The sequence below is a fragment of the Biomphalaria glabrata genome, chromosome 4 (assembly GCF_947242115.1).
Source record: "Biomphalaria glabrata chromosome 4, xgBioGlab47.1, whole genome shotgun sequence".
Taxonomy (NCBI): domain Eukaryota; kingdom Metazoa; phylum Mollusca; class Gastropoda; family Planorbidae; genus Biomphalaria; species Biomphalaria glabrata.
The window spans coordinates 14,727,977-14,742,113 of NC_074714.1; the positions used below are offsets into that span (position 1 = coordinate 14,727,977).

The 14,137-nt window shown below is 33.5% G+C and overlaps 2 protein-coding genes across 2 annotated transcripts in view; both read left to right on the plus strand.

Moving 5' to 3' along the window:
• Nucleotides 1-1,095: 1,095 nt before the first annotated feature.
• On the plus strand, nucleotides 1,096-5,980 carry LOC129925786 (macrophage-expressed gene 1 protein-like). Its single transcript, XM_056026344.1, has 6 exons — nucleotides 1,096-1,099; nucleotides 2,389-2,454; nucleotides 3,534-3,645; nucleotides 4,845-4,989; nucleotides 5,141-5,246; nucleotides 5,791-5,980. Exons 1-6 carry the CDS (start codon nucleotides 1,096-1,098, stop codon nucleotides 5,943-5,945), a joined length of 588 nt encoding a protein of 195 aa, XP_055882319.1. The 3' UTR covers nucleotides 5,946-5,980.
• Nucleotides 5,981-11,480: 5,500 nt separating this feature from the next.
• LOC106054130 (macrophage-expressed gene 1 protein-like) overlaps nucleotides 11,481-14,137 on the plus strand; it is a 35,993-nt gene continuing 33,336 nt past the window's right edge. The window contains exons 1-2 of the mRNA XM_056027698.1: nucleotides 11,481-11,667; nucleotides 13,167-13,331. Coding sequence (XP_055883673.1) covers nucleotides 11,659-11,667; nucleotides 13,167-13,331 — 174 coding nt within the window. The 5' untranslated portion in view covers nucleotides 11,481-11,658. The remainder of the gene's footprint in view (nucleotides 11,668-13,166; nucleotides 13,332-14,137) is intronic.

Genomic DNA, 14,137 nt, shown 5'->3' on the forward strand with positions numbered 1-14,137 from the left:
TGCAATATGGGTTGTATAGTGGGTGGATAAATGTGCTTATGATGTTCAGATCAACAACTGGTCATCATGCCTGTAATTTAAGTCAAGGCCTTAATACTGATAAAAGCTGTTAATTAATATTTGGAAGCATATATTAAATTGTAGTCTTTAGACCTATTATTGAGATCTATGTTTAGATATACAGCTTAAGAGAATTAGGAAAACTATCTCTAGAAGAAAACTCATCCAAACCCTTCCTACCCAAATAAATAAATAGACTTTGTGTCCGACTGATTTTAACAACCTGGTCATATAGACCTACACATTCATCCCCTTGTGTAGTATATATTGTTGACCATTACGCGTTTTTTTCCTTGTGCATACGCAATAGTGTTGAGTGGTCAGGTAAGAAAATAGCATTTGTTCAGCATGTAGCTCTAGATCTAACCTATTATACCCTTACGCTAGTTATAACGGTCAAATGTTTCTTAACAATCAAGCATATTTTTTTCTTAGGTTGCCAGATCTAACTGCGGTGATTTAGATCAATTTCTTTTATGTGATTTGAGACTTACTATAAGGTTTTCCTTTATAGAATACGTCAAAAGAATTTTAAAAAAATGAAAATAGCTTTCTTTCTATAGGTTTTAAAGCAAGGAAAATACACACACGTGAACATCTTTGTTTTACTTTATTGTGCAAGAACGTATGTACGAGTCATCTTTCATATTACTGATTTTTATCGTGGTTTCTGTAATAAAAGGGCAGGGTAGTATATCAATGGGTTTCAGGGGTGTTGCGTTGTTTGCCTGGTGCACAGTGGCTAAGTAAGCATCGTAAGTAAACACATAGAAAACGATGAGCTACTTGACACTTCACTAATTATTAAGAATATCGTTATCAAATCAGAACACTTTACGCAGGTGCAATATTCAAGTTAACATGTTAGGAAAAGTAATTAAACCGTAATATTTATTTACAGTGTCAGTATGCTTTCTTAGAAAGTGGTGTTTATCCATTCTGGTTTAAAGATGGTCAATGTCTATCAATAAATTGAGTGTCAAGGAATTAATAAATAAAATAAGCAGTAAGGGGTGTTTAGCTCTCCCTTTAAACATGGGTCTGATCGTGTCTTTTACGCTTTCATACACAAATCTGAGCCTTATACTTTTATCTAAAAAGTAATTAGTTCCTGGCTTACTGGGCTATGATTTGTGTTTGTTCTATGTAGCAAAAGGTCATTCGTTTAGGTGTGTTCTTTAGTTCAGCTTCCTAATTGAGATTTATATCCAAGTAAGCAAACTCGGCACTAGTGTAGAGGTGTGGCCTATAGTCCAGCCACGTGATTGAGATTTTTCTCTAATAAGCAGTCGTTGCCCGGTTACCCGTGTAGAGCTGTTGCTTGGAGTCTAGCCAACAAATAAGGAGTACCAAGAAAACAAACTCAGTTCCCTCGTAATGCGTGACCTCTAGAGAGTGTCAATGGGCTGACATTAAGCTTACGCCAGATAAATTTAACTTGAATCTCGAAAAGGGATCAAGGAACCTAGAAAACTGATCTCAAAAACGGCTCTAACGATTTTCCTAGAAATGTTACACTGGATGTATATCGCTGAGAGAAGAATTACTAAGCTAGTTGGCAACATGAGAAAAACTATAAGTTGACCGTTATAATTTTTTAAAGTAAAAAAAAAATGAATGTAAACTTGGCTGATGCTGAATAGAGTGGATGAGAGCCAAAATCGGTTTTGAAAGAGATATCGCGTTCTTGAATTTCCAAATGCAAGGCATTATAGATTCAAGAATTTAATTCAGTGAAAAATACGACACACTATGAAGTATCTGCAGAGAAGAAGACGAGACCACGGACCCTATTTTTACAAAGCTTATATCAACTCACTCTGTCTGTCTGTATGTCTATTCTGGTAAAAAGTTTAAACATGTTTTTTCTCCCATTCCAATTGTCAGATCAATTTAAAGCTATGCATATTAATTCATTAAACCTGACAAGACATGAACCAATTAAAAAAAATTACCAAGAAGTTAATTAATTGTGGGCAATTAATTCTTTTGTTTTATAACGAAATAAGTGGAATACATGCTACTTAATGAGAGATGTGGATCTACATACGTATTTAACCTTCTTATTACGTTTTGACGTTTCTGTAATCCTGCTCTCCATACTTGGATCAAGTTGAAATAGTTCATAATTATTCAATGTCGATTACCATACCGTAATTAATCCAAAAAATAACTACTTATTCAATCACTTAGTACTAATTAAATAATATTTTTTTATAAAGCAGAAAGAGGGCTAAACTCTGTATTTGTCAGTAAGTGGCAGTAATTAGTGGTTCTTTCACTTAGCTTTATTTTTTAAAGAATTCATTTTTCTATTGCTTGTTTCAGAATTTCGAGGCTTGCATGATATGAGACAAGGATATGCGAACGGAAAACTGGTTCAGATTACTCCTGGTAGGTGTACAAAAAATTGCTGATTCCTTTGACGTGCTTTAAGGGAATTGTCTAAGCTCTTCGCTCGACACGAAAGGGACTTCAGACTGATGTACACGTACGCTTCTTGTGGAGAACGAGAATAAAAAAGGCGTAGTAGTATTCAGCCCCAAACAGGGTAGCACCAGGTAACAATAGTACTTTAACCGAATAACTCCCCTGGTCGTCATGGGAATGGAAGACAGGTTTGATCTGAAGGGAAGAAACGCGACCAGGGAAAACCTGCCTTGGGCAAAATATGCGTCTTCGCCTGAGTTTATCTGCGATAAGTGAGTGGGGGTCTATTGAAGACAATGAATGTTAGCGATTAAGAAACTGGTCCACACAATTGATAGGGCCATAGCGTATTGAACATGTTAAAAGAATAAAATTGCGCTAAAAATGTAAATAATTGTTATGAAAATAACAAAAAACTAAAGAACTGATTATTGACTTTAGGAAACATAAAAGCCATATTCCAGAAATTCAGATAAACACAATTTAAGTTGAAAATTCCCATTTTAGCTTATTACAACTAACACTTGTTAACAATATGGAGTGTATTGTGTTGTTTAGAAAGTTGTGTTTATTTTATTGAGACTTCAACATACAAATGCATATAAATAAATGATACACACACGATAAGCCTAAAACGATTAACCAATACCAATTAACGGAATTCCTTTACAGGCCATCGATTTACCGTTTCGACCACGTACAAACACTTCATTGGCTCACCAGTTGTTGTCCTAAAAGTTATGTCAGACGTCCCGTATTAAAATTCCCCTTACCCCAATATTTCAATTAGTAAATTTTAGACTAGAATTTCGGAATAAAAATTTAATCTTTACTTTTATTATCTCTTATTCTCTTTTTCGAAAGGGTTATTTTCATTTATTTTTTTAATTTAATGGATCTACTTTTCTGTTAATTTTTTTAGGTTGTCATTTATAGACACGATTGGGTGATCAATATGCTTATGATTTATTTGCTAAAAAAACAGAATTACTTATTGAATTTATTTTTAAACATACCCCTTGCGCTTTGCTACGTGTTTTCAGGATACCCTCTTGGACTCAGTCCTGTCGGGTCACAACAAAAGGCTACAGTGTCAGGGAACTCTTTGAAAGATTTCATGGCCCAACAGAAAGATGATTCTCAATCCTATCAAATGTAATGTTCTGAAGGTTACAATCAACATCTAGCTATAGTATACGTGTTTAGTAACACAAATATAGTAACTGAACAACGTAATGTCTTCAAAGGCAAGTGTGTATATACTTTTCATAAATTATAAAGTCATAGTCACAGATTTAGGAGCATAAGCGAGTGGTCCAAAACAAGATCAGTTTTTCATGTTCATTGCAAAGAGCGGAGATCCAAAATTATTCATAGTTAATGACTTTGTTGACGTGTTTACCAGCTGACAGGTCAGCCTGAAGTCCTATTGATCTAATGTTTTATGTCCAACACTTAAAGTTGGACTAATCAACAATGTTCCTGGAAATCACGTTGCGGAACTCTACAAGTGGACAGACCGATACGGTTTCCAGATGTTAACTTGTCGTCAACCCAAACTGAGGCCAAACAGCATTGCTTCCAAAATTGATTATGCTTTCCAGTATGTCTGTGCTGGCCTCAGTTCGGGTTTCCCCAATGAAGTCCGGGGACAACTAATCTTCACCAGTTGACACCGAGAATTACTATTTGAAACTAATTTTCGCCTTTAGTATAATCCGGTAGCCCGCCCGAATTTTTTAGTATTTGCTTAAATATTGTCATATACGTATGCAAAGTAAAAATCGTGAATAAGAAATAGAATAGTAAATAAATGCATGTCACAATAATGCAATTTTATTTATTTATAATTTATTCATAATGAAAAATATTAATTTGAAGACTATAATGACAATTGTTTCGTGATCAAACTTTGGCAATGCATATCATATGTTGACATAAACTTAGCTGTTTTATAACATTATCAAAAGCACAGTTACTTAGGCTTATGATTTTTATGGTTGGGGTCGCCGCATAATGGAGAATCATAAAGAGGGCCGCCGACAAAAAAAGGTTGAGAACCACTGCTATAAAACCACTCAGACACTTTTCATGGTAAAAAAAAGTGAATAACAAGTAGTTCAAGTGACAAAAAAAAGTATTTATAGGCAAATACTCTTTATACCGTGTTTATTTGATATTGATGTCCTACTTTTTGTCTGTGAACTAGACCTACATAAAAACTAGCCTACCGTCGTACTATTTTTTTTTATATTTATAAATAGTGATGACATTATTGTGTTATCAGAAGTAAAAAAAAAACAACTTATGCCCCACTGAATGTTCAAGTTTTAATTAGCATCCTTTATTTCCAGGGATGTTTATATCAACTACTGCGTTAAAACTGGGACTTCGCCAGGACCAAACCTGCCACCTATTAAGCGACCTCCATTCATGCCCAAGCCAGCTGCACTTCTGAATGACGAGAATAACTTAGTTATATTCAACATTGAGACACAGGTCTGATAAATGTTGATCTTATGTATTTTTAAGAACACTTTCTATTCCATTTAATTATGCAGCAAATAATTTGTGATTGAGAAAAAATAATTAAATGAATGTTTGCTTGTATATTTTAGCTTTTAATTAATTGAATACAATGTATTTACAGACGTGGATGAAGAATGACCAGGCCTTACAATTCCAAGCCTTACATGGCACAGCTTCACAGAAAAACTCGGCTAACGATGACAGTCTGTCTCCAGGCGCTGCTGCCGGTTAGTTACAAAAGATATGGCCAGAAAAAAAAGCTTACACATTTGCACATAATGTCCCGAATAAGAATAAAAAAAGGTTTAACTAATCTTGATAGAAAAATTGACACTAATGATTTTAAGATCAGAACAAAGACCGTAGTGAATGTTAAATATCCCTCTCACAACCGGAGGATACTAAAAAAAAAAAGCACAACTCTTTTAGGGCAATACACCATACTAGATTTAGATTAAACTAGCCATCCTGCGATAGCTCCATTCAAAATTTGTATCACTGCTCGCGGGTTGCGGGTAGTATTCGGCTAGTTAGTAAATATTATTACATGGTAAAATATATGAATGGGAATCAACACCAAGAAGTCATAGAAAGATCACTCTTTTGTTTCTGCAAATCGGACTAGAGTTACCCAACGTAACTTTAACTTGTGTAGAACAGTCTTTAATAAGCATAATAGTCGATACACCCATAAATAGTTAATTAAAAAAACAATTAAAAAAATAAACGATCATCTAGAATAACAGAAATGACAATCCCACCGTTTTTCAGTTTTATCTGTTGCTGCTACTTTAGCCTGTGTAGCTGTGACTACTTGTCTCGACATGTTCATCAGAAAGGGAAGAGCTCAAGATCCAGTGCCTACAGACGCTTGGTTGGGGGCAAATCAAGCTATGGTACAATTTCAACAGGAACAGATAGTGTAGATGTCCAGTAGAAACATGCCTACTGTGTGTAGCAATATAATTGCACTAGAAAACTTTTAATATGAATATAAAATTTGTACAACTAATTAATTTATGAGTAAATTCAATGCTTTTTTTCTTAACTGTAAGTAAATCTAAGAAAACAGAGCCACGAAAAAAAGTGGAATTAATATTAAATAATATATTTTAAAATGACAACAGTTTTTATCTTTTGGAGTTTAATATGCTTAAATAGAATTTTAAGCATTTTAGATAAAAAATTTACAACCTATTATGTTGTTACATAATGTAATTTTGAAATATTTCAATGTCATTAACTGATGATATATACATATAGAAGTGTAAATGTTATAAAACTGCAAATATTTTATTGATTTCTATTATTCTTGTTAAAAAAAAAAAGGTATTTTAAATCGAGGTGTTTTCGAACGTGTATATGGCTCGAGTCCTAATAGCTGAGCATAAATATGGTGTGTAGTATTAATAGGAAGTTCTGGGTCGATGTTAAAGGGTAAATGTGTAATGTTGAAGAAAGCTGTATAATGCTGAGTTAGTGCTTCTGGAGTAATACTTGACACGTAACAAAAACAGATTGAATGAGTCCGATTTTCGCTGACAAGATATAACATTTTTTTAATAAAACATTATGTCGCACACTTCATGATAGTGACAAAAATAATCCAATGCATACAATACAGTCACGTCCGCATCACAGCAATATGAAACATTTCCAAAATACTAAATCATAATAAATCACATCCGCATCATAGCGGGTAACAATAAACTTCAAAGTTGCTACTTGACTCTTTAAGTACAGAGAAAAACGATAAAAATACGTGTACTCTCTCAAAAGACTACTGGGTTCGACTGCCCAGATGATACTTCTCAACTCAAAGTTACTACTCCGCTCTCTGAGTCACTATTGTCCGCACCGGACCAAAAGATACCACTGACTGACTAAACTAAAAGTCAATTTAGTCATTCTTACTTTCTGTTTATATATCAGGAGTTTCACGTGACTTTTAACCCTCTTAACCCGAGGTGAACATTTAAAAGGCAATGTCAACCGTGACTCTTGACAGTCGTCTGTCTATTCGCACTTGCAATACGCCAGACCCTACTGTAATTTCATAATTCTTCCCCTAAGAAAACGTAATTTTGAAAACACATACACACAGTCCATAACACCCTATCAAGATTAAGATTATTATATTTGATAAGCAACTTTGTATCTCTTCCTTTGTTTCATCCAGTTATGCAAACCCAGTGTCATCTCACACTCCTCTTCAGGTTTCAATATTTCTTCAGTCATAATCTTCTGATGTTTCACAGACACAGTGATACCAACAATAACGCTGTTATTTAAATTAATAGGGTATACAGTAGTAAGTTTACTTAATTAAAAAATATTTACCATTTTTTACCATTTATTCATAAATAAAAATGCAAAGAGATTTACATAAATGAAATTAAGGGATTGATAGGCTTATTCTTTGGTATTTTTGGAGGTTAATCTGTTGGCCTAATGCCCAAAGTGTGCCGAAGATTAGGCCTTCTTGTTTGGAAGAAGAAATGTAACAAAACTCTATTGTTGAAATAATGAAAAGATCGAATTAGCACAATATATCAAGCATAATACGAATAATAATACAAATTGAATGATAAATTTGCAGAAGTAGATTTTAAGTAGCAATTATATTGAAACATATGAACCAAAAAAAATGATTTCTTGACCCATAATAAATTGTATTTCAATTCAAAACTTCGAATCAGAAATAACAAAAAACCTTTTATTTCTACTTAATCCAATATCATTCTCCAATCTTCTGTTTAGAAACTTGAAGGTTCTGGAATACAAAGTGTACAACAAAGCTTCATATTTACAGTACTTTGTAGTAACCTTGACGAGTACACCACGAGACTGATAACAAGCCTGCTGCTAAAGATAAACAAGCTGTGATAAACTTTGAAGTAAACAATGTTTGAGAAATGATTTTTTTTAAAACTGATCTCTGACTAAAGAGCTCGAGAGGTAACTAGATGATAAATAATTTGCATTCATTGGAATACATTCTGAAAACCAACGCAACTTAATCCCCAATAAGATCCGAGCAGTGGGAATATATAACTACCTCCACTTGTGTTTAAATTGTAAACACGATAAAAGAATGAATAGAATAGATCTTCCTTCGTGATCGAAGATAAGGACATTTCTCAGGTCTTATTGACTCGAAGATGACTGTACAGTCCAATAACATGGGAGATAAGAATGTGGCTCTCGCGATGAAAATGTATTAAAGTGAGGGAGATAAGGGCTGCATCAGCCTCCCTCTCTCGACCCTTGCCAGCAGAATCCAGTGGTAGAACAGACTCTAGACAACTGCAGCTGGTTTGATGGATTAGATGACCAGTGTGATAAAAGCATACATTAGTGATGTCAATATTAAGTCGCCATATTCAGCCCTTGAAGCCGTGCAATCCTAGGAACTCCAAGCCATAGTGCAAATTGAAATAGCAGGGATTCTACTTTATTGGTTTGGACTATTTTTACAAAGATTATATCAACTCTGGTAAAAAGTTTGTACACGTTATTACTTTAACACCCAATCTCGGATCAAGCTAAAATTTTGGACAATTATTTCTTTTTTTGTTTCTGTTTAGTTTTTAGCTTTCCCAATGCGCTATGATCCTATCACTTGTAAGAAAGTTGTGTAAGAAGGAGGGAAGAAGTTGGAACTTGGGAAAATGTTTACATGATAGTCAAGGGAACAAATTCAACTTATACCACCGCATTGTCAAGTACGATTTCTTCCCTTGTTCGAGATACCAAACAAAATAATTAATTACCATTAGTTAACTTATACGTAACCTTTGTGAATCTAATAAAAAATAACTTGACAAGGTCAGTCTCGATGGCTTATGGAGGATTTTGTCCAAGCTCGGATTCCCACATAGATTCCTATCCATTATCAAGCAGCTTAATGTGGGACAAAATGGTTAGGGTTAGGGTTGGATTACTTTTACAAAGCTATATCACAATGGTGACTCATGTGATCACTTCCTTATAGTGAATGGCGTAAAGCAGGGCTATGTACAAGTAAATGATAGTGTCTCTAGAGTAATTTTAAACAATTATTTGGCGTTAATTATTTTTAAATAAAAATCCGGAACAAACTCTAATCGATAAGTAGACTTTTGCGATGTCTTGGTAAGAAAATAAATTGTAATATAAGTTATATGAGTGAATTCTAACAGTCATTAGGCGTAAATTTTCTTAAAAAAAATTCTGGAGCAACGATATTGAGGTTTTGTTGTTTTTACAAGAAAATACAATGTTGTATAAGTTAGAAGAGCGTAGTAAACACTTATGTCTATTATCAAAAGTGAGATTTTGTACATACATTGCATTTAATTTAGTGCAAAAATAAAAATGAAATAAGATTTTCAATAGATTTTATTTATTTTTTTTGCGATATAATTTTGATAGGTGGACAGACGCACGAAGAAATCACACAAAAGTAATTGCGGCATTTACTCTTAAGGGGGCCGCTAAAAGAAAACAAAATTCTAGGGACTAATTTAGTACTAATTGGCAGCGTATCTGTTACATATCTGTACAAAACTCGTAACCAAAAAAGTCGATTTTTTAAATGTTCGTGACATACAAGAGCATTCCGATCTTTTAGAAACAAAAACACGTGTTTTCATGTTTCAGTCTACTTCTTGTTGCAGTGGCGTATCTAGGACTTGGCTATCATTTGGGGGTCGAGTGGGCTTAATCTCTTTGGGGGCCCCTGCATTTTGCGTTATATTTAATATTTAATGTAAAAAACACTCATTTGGGGGCACCTTCGAGTGGGGGCCCTGGGGGGTTTTCAAATTCTTCCCCTCCCTCCCCCACCCTACCTACGCCTCCGTCTAGTTGCCAGTGTACCTAAAAACTTACTATAGATTAATACTTGTTATTTTTGGTATTATTTATTTCAAATTTTACTTTTACAAGTAAATATTGTTATAACTCTGCCATGCGCACTGCCATTCAAAATAGCGCAGAAGGTGCGCACTGCCAGAAACTAGACTAGGAAGGATGTTTACATCAAGAAAGAAGAACCGGTACGTGACGTTTTGGCCCCGCCGTTTTGGCGACGGGACGTTTTGGCGCGAGCCGTTTTGGCGACGGGACGTTTTGGCGCGAGATATCATTTGACGATTATTTAATAAGCACGTAGCTTTTATAACAATGTTTATTTCAATCTACCATAATATTGTATGTATAGTGTGAATTCTAACACCGTTCAGCGAATTGTTTTTTTTAATTATAAAGGTTTTGCTTATTTCATGAATATAGGCCTATAATAAGTCAGATTCCTGAATGGAAATGATATGCTAATGCTATATGTTCTGCTAATCGCACTGGATGACATTTTTGGATTTCTTTCCAAAAGATATTTTTTATTTGACATTAGTGTAACTAGCTAAGTGCCACACTTTAATATAACAAAAACCATGTTAACATCTAAAACTTTTTTGAAAATAAAAGTGTGCCTCTTAATAAACACACATACACAAGCCAAAATGTTTATGAAAGAAAATGATGTGAAAAACAAACACACATTTACATTTAGTACGTGAAAAATATGTCTTAACACAAACACTCATGCAAAACATAGATATGAATAATTCTTTTAAAAGAAATAATACAATAAACGTACATAATGTATTTAGCGCCAAAACGTCCCGTCGCCAAAACGGCTCGCGCCAAAACGACCTTCGCGCCAAAACGGCGGGGCCAAAACGGCGGCGCCAAAACGGCGGCGCCAAAACGTTCTGCTTCGAAGAAGAACGATTTCCGCCCAAGTCTAGAGCCAGGATGAAGATGCTGTGTTCAAGGCAGATGTCCTATGTATGTTTCATGTCTCAGTGTAAATAAAATAGTTGCCTCGTTGAGTTGCCTCACTTAAGTTATTACAATATGTATGAATAGTTGTTACTAGAAATAACTAAAAGAATATCTAACTTTGTTAACATTATCTCCCTTACATCTATGTATTGTTTTAGAAGTGGTACTCTGAAACATTATTTGCACTATTCATTTTAACACTAAATGGTTCACTTTTACAACACCACAAAAAGCTGAAACATATCTTATGATTTTCAATAACTTTTTATTTTTGAGATCTGAGTGTGACGGACGGAAGAAAGGATAGACAGATAGACCATACAAACTATTACCTTTATTCGGATATTAAAAAATAATTCTATAAGAATGACCAAAAATTCAAGAATTATTACAAACATTTCTATAACATAAAATCAGAGCTCCATTTTTCATACTAATGTTTACAATATCTATAAAATTTGAACTAATTTTTAAAAATGATCCCGTTATCTTCGTTAGTGTACATTGTGCGCTGCTTTGACGCCTGGGCGTAACAGGCTGGTGTTCTATGTGGAGGTCATCCCTTAGTATAAAATGAACAATTATCGGGTTATCAGATAACATAGAAAGAATGTTGGCCATTTGCTTATATAAATTGATTGATTCGTAAAAATGCTAGAGTTATTGAAGTATTATTCACTTCTTAAATAAGCTAAAGTATTTTACAATATAAACATATAATTTAATGATGTAATAAATTCATACAAATCTATATTAATGTTTCTACATTCTCAAAGAAAATAACTACGCAGTAAAAAAATAAAATACAGAAACATGTACCAGGTAAGCTATATAGTCCCTATTGATCATTAGAAGTATGTTATTTTGTATTTGCAGTATTTTTTATGTTTTTGCCAGCCTCCAAAAAAGGGGAAAACAGCTATTAGTTTTGTGTAATCTGTCTGTCAGCCGGTCTGTCCGTCAATACCGGTTAGATATCAGAAACTAGAAAAGATATTAAGAATCTTATATCATGATATTTTAGATTTCTCAAAGGTCTGGTGCAACATCTACTTTATTTTTAAAACTGAAGCTTTCATTTACAATTAAATTACATGCATATTTTTTTTTAAATGTGCACCACTTTTTAATGAAATAGTTCAGGGGAATTAAGTTTTTATAATAGGCTACTATCAAGGGGGCACGAGTTCGACTCTCGAATTGAGAAGAAGTATTTTTTACAATTATTTTTTTAAAGGCAGCGCGGAAACCTTCTCTCAGAGCCCCCTGGTTAAAAAATGGATCAATGCTAAAAACATGAATGTTGTGCTGGAGGAATTAAACAACAAAATATTTCTTAACGCACCTAATTTTTAGCTGTGGGAATGAACACCCAGAACATGGAGCTATCCATTTTATAAGGTCCAAAATTAATTAAGCTTTGGCTAATGTAATAGCGTGACTTTACTGTTCACTATTCTACCTAGTTCCCAAAAAGTGGTTAATAAACTATATTTTCTTAGCGTTTAGAAACAACAACGCTAAATAATTTTTGAAACGTTATGACTTTAGACCATCTGGGTTTTGTATATTTTTTTTAGTATACATTCTTCAAAACATTTGTTTTTGTAGAGTAACTAAAGAAATAATTTTCCATATAAGTAGAAAAAAATGTAAACACAAAAGTTTCATTCTTTCTCTTTTGAACCTTTAATCTACCCTTCTGCCAAACCCTACCACCCATTTGTGCCATTGCTTATGAAAGGTTGGGTGAAATGTGAATATGTGAATGAATGGATGTTATGTTTGGTCATTTCTTTTTATATATTTCTGTATGGATGTACACAACAACCTGGTTGTAAAATTGGGATTAGACTAAAATAGAGATACATCTCTTTAAAACTAATTTTATTTTTTAAAGATGTCTGAAACTATGATAATAATGTATTCAACGCCAATCGCATATTCTTAAGCAAACTGATTATTTTTTTTAAAAAAGAAAGAACACAATCGGACATTCGCTAAGTTTGAGAAAATTAGGCCCTACAGTTTAAAATCAAACTTTCAAAAACGTAAATCATGTTGAATCGTATAAATGTTTTTTTTAAATTTCCACTTATATACATGAATACGTTAAGGAAGCTTATCTTGTCGCCTAAATCTAGTTATAGTAGCCTGCACTTATCCGGAGTCATGCTTAGCGGGTTATCCTTAGTTGACCCAAACCCAAGAGCTGATACTCACTTGCGGATGACAAATTTCAGACAAAATGAGAACAAAAAAAACCCTATAAGTTATTTGCTATGAAATTCAAGTTCATTTGATTACAATTTGTCTTAAAGATTTTGCTGGTTGAAGTCTTGCTGATTAACAGCATTGTGGCAGCACCGGTCTTCACACAGGAAATAAAAGAAGACAAATCTGAGACCTCGCCACAATTAGATTGGCCAGTTGGTGATCCACGTAGATGTCAGAGATTGAAACAAGTGGACGTTGAACGATTTGAAGTATGTGTTGCTAATAATAGCTCGATCGCATTACATATCAGATCACTTTTTTTTTTACAAAGCTTATATCAAGTCAATCTGTCTGTCTGGTATTTCTCCCACACCTATTCTCGGATCATGTTAAAACTGCTCACAATTTTTCATTGTCATAGACAAGGAAGGAGCCTAATAGTCATTTAATTACTGGTAATTAACATTTTATTTGATACCAAAAAGATAAACTAATCTTTCAGTATTCAAAGCAATGGCTAAATTTGTAGGGTTTAGTCCACTAAAATTTTTTTACGTTATTTCTCCCTCACGCATTTACCAATCTAGTTAATAATTTAAACAATTTTTTATTCTACCTAATAAAATATGAATCAATACAAAACAACAACAACAACAACAACCTATTTGTGAACTAATTATTGGTAATTAATTATTTTGTTTGACATCGAATAAGGGAAATAAATTGTACATTATTAATAGATAGCTGTAAGGGTGGAGTTCTTGCCCTTTAGAAAAGTTATACTTTTTCAAGGATTTTTTTTACGTCTGTAGCTTTACTAGTCACTTTATTTCATCAGAAACTTTAAATGATATTTATGCTCGTTTTGGTATATGGTAATTATTGTCTATATTATTATAATTCAATTAAATTTATATAGCGCTGGTAATAAACATGACGTAGGTCAAGCCGATATAACATAACAGAGATAAACATCAGAGTTTAAATAGCAAACTAATACAAACAAATTTGGAACCGATATGTCTTATTGTTCTTCATGAATGTAGTGCAGCATATGTTTGTCTGAGCTCAATGG

What these genes read in the sequence shown, in the direction of transcription:
- LOC129925786 (XM_056026344.1), top strand. An exon ending in GATTCTCAATCCTATCAAAT is followed by an intron (nt 3,646 to 4,844) that starts GTAATGTTCTGA and finishes CTTTATTTCCAG; the next exon opens with GGATGTTTATATCAACTACT. An exon ending in GTCTCCAGGCGCTGCTGCCG is followed by an intron (nt 5,247 to 5,790) that starts GTTAGTTACAAA and finishes ACCGTTTTTCAG; the next exon opens with TTTTATCTGTTGCTGCTACT.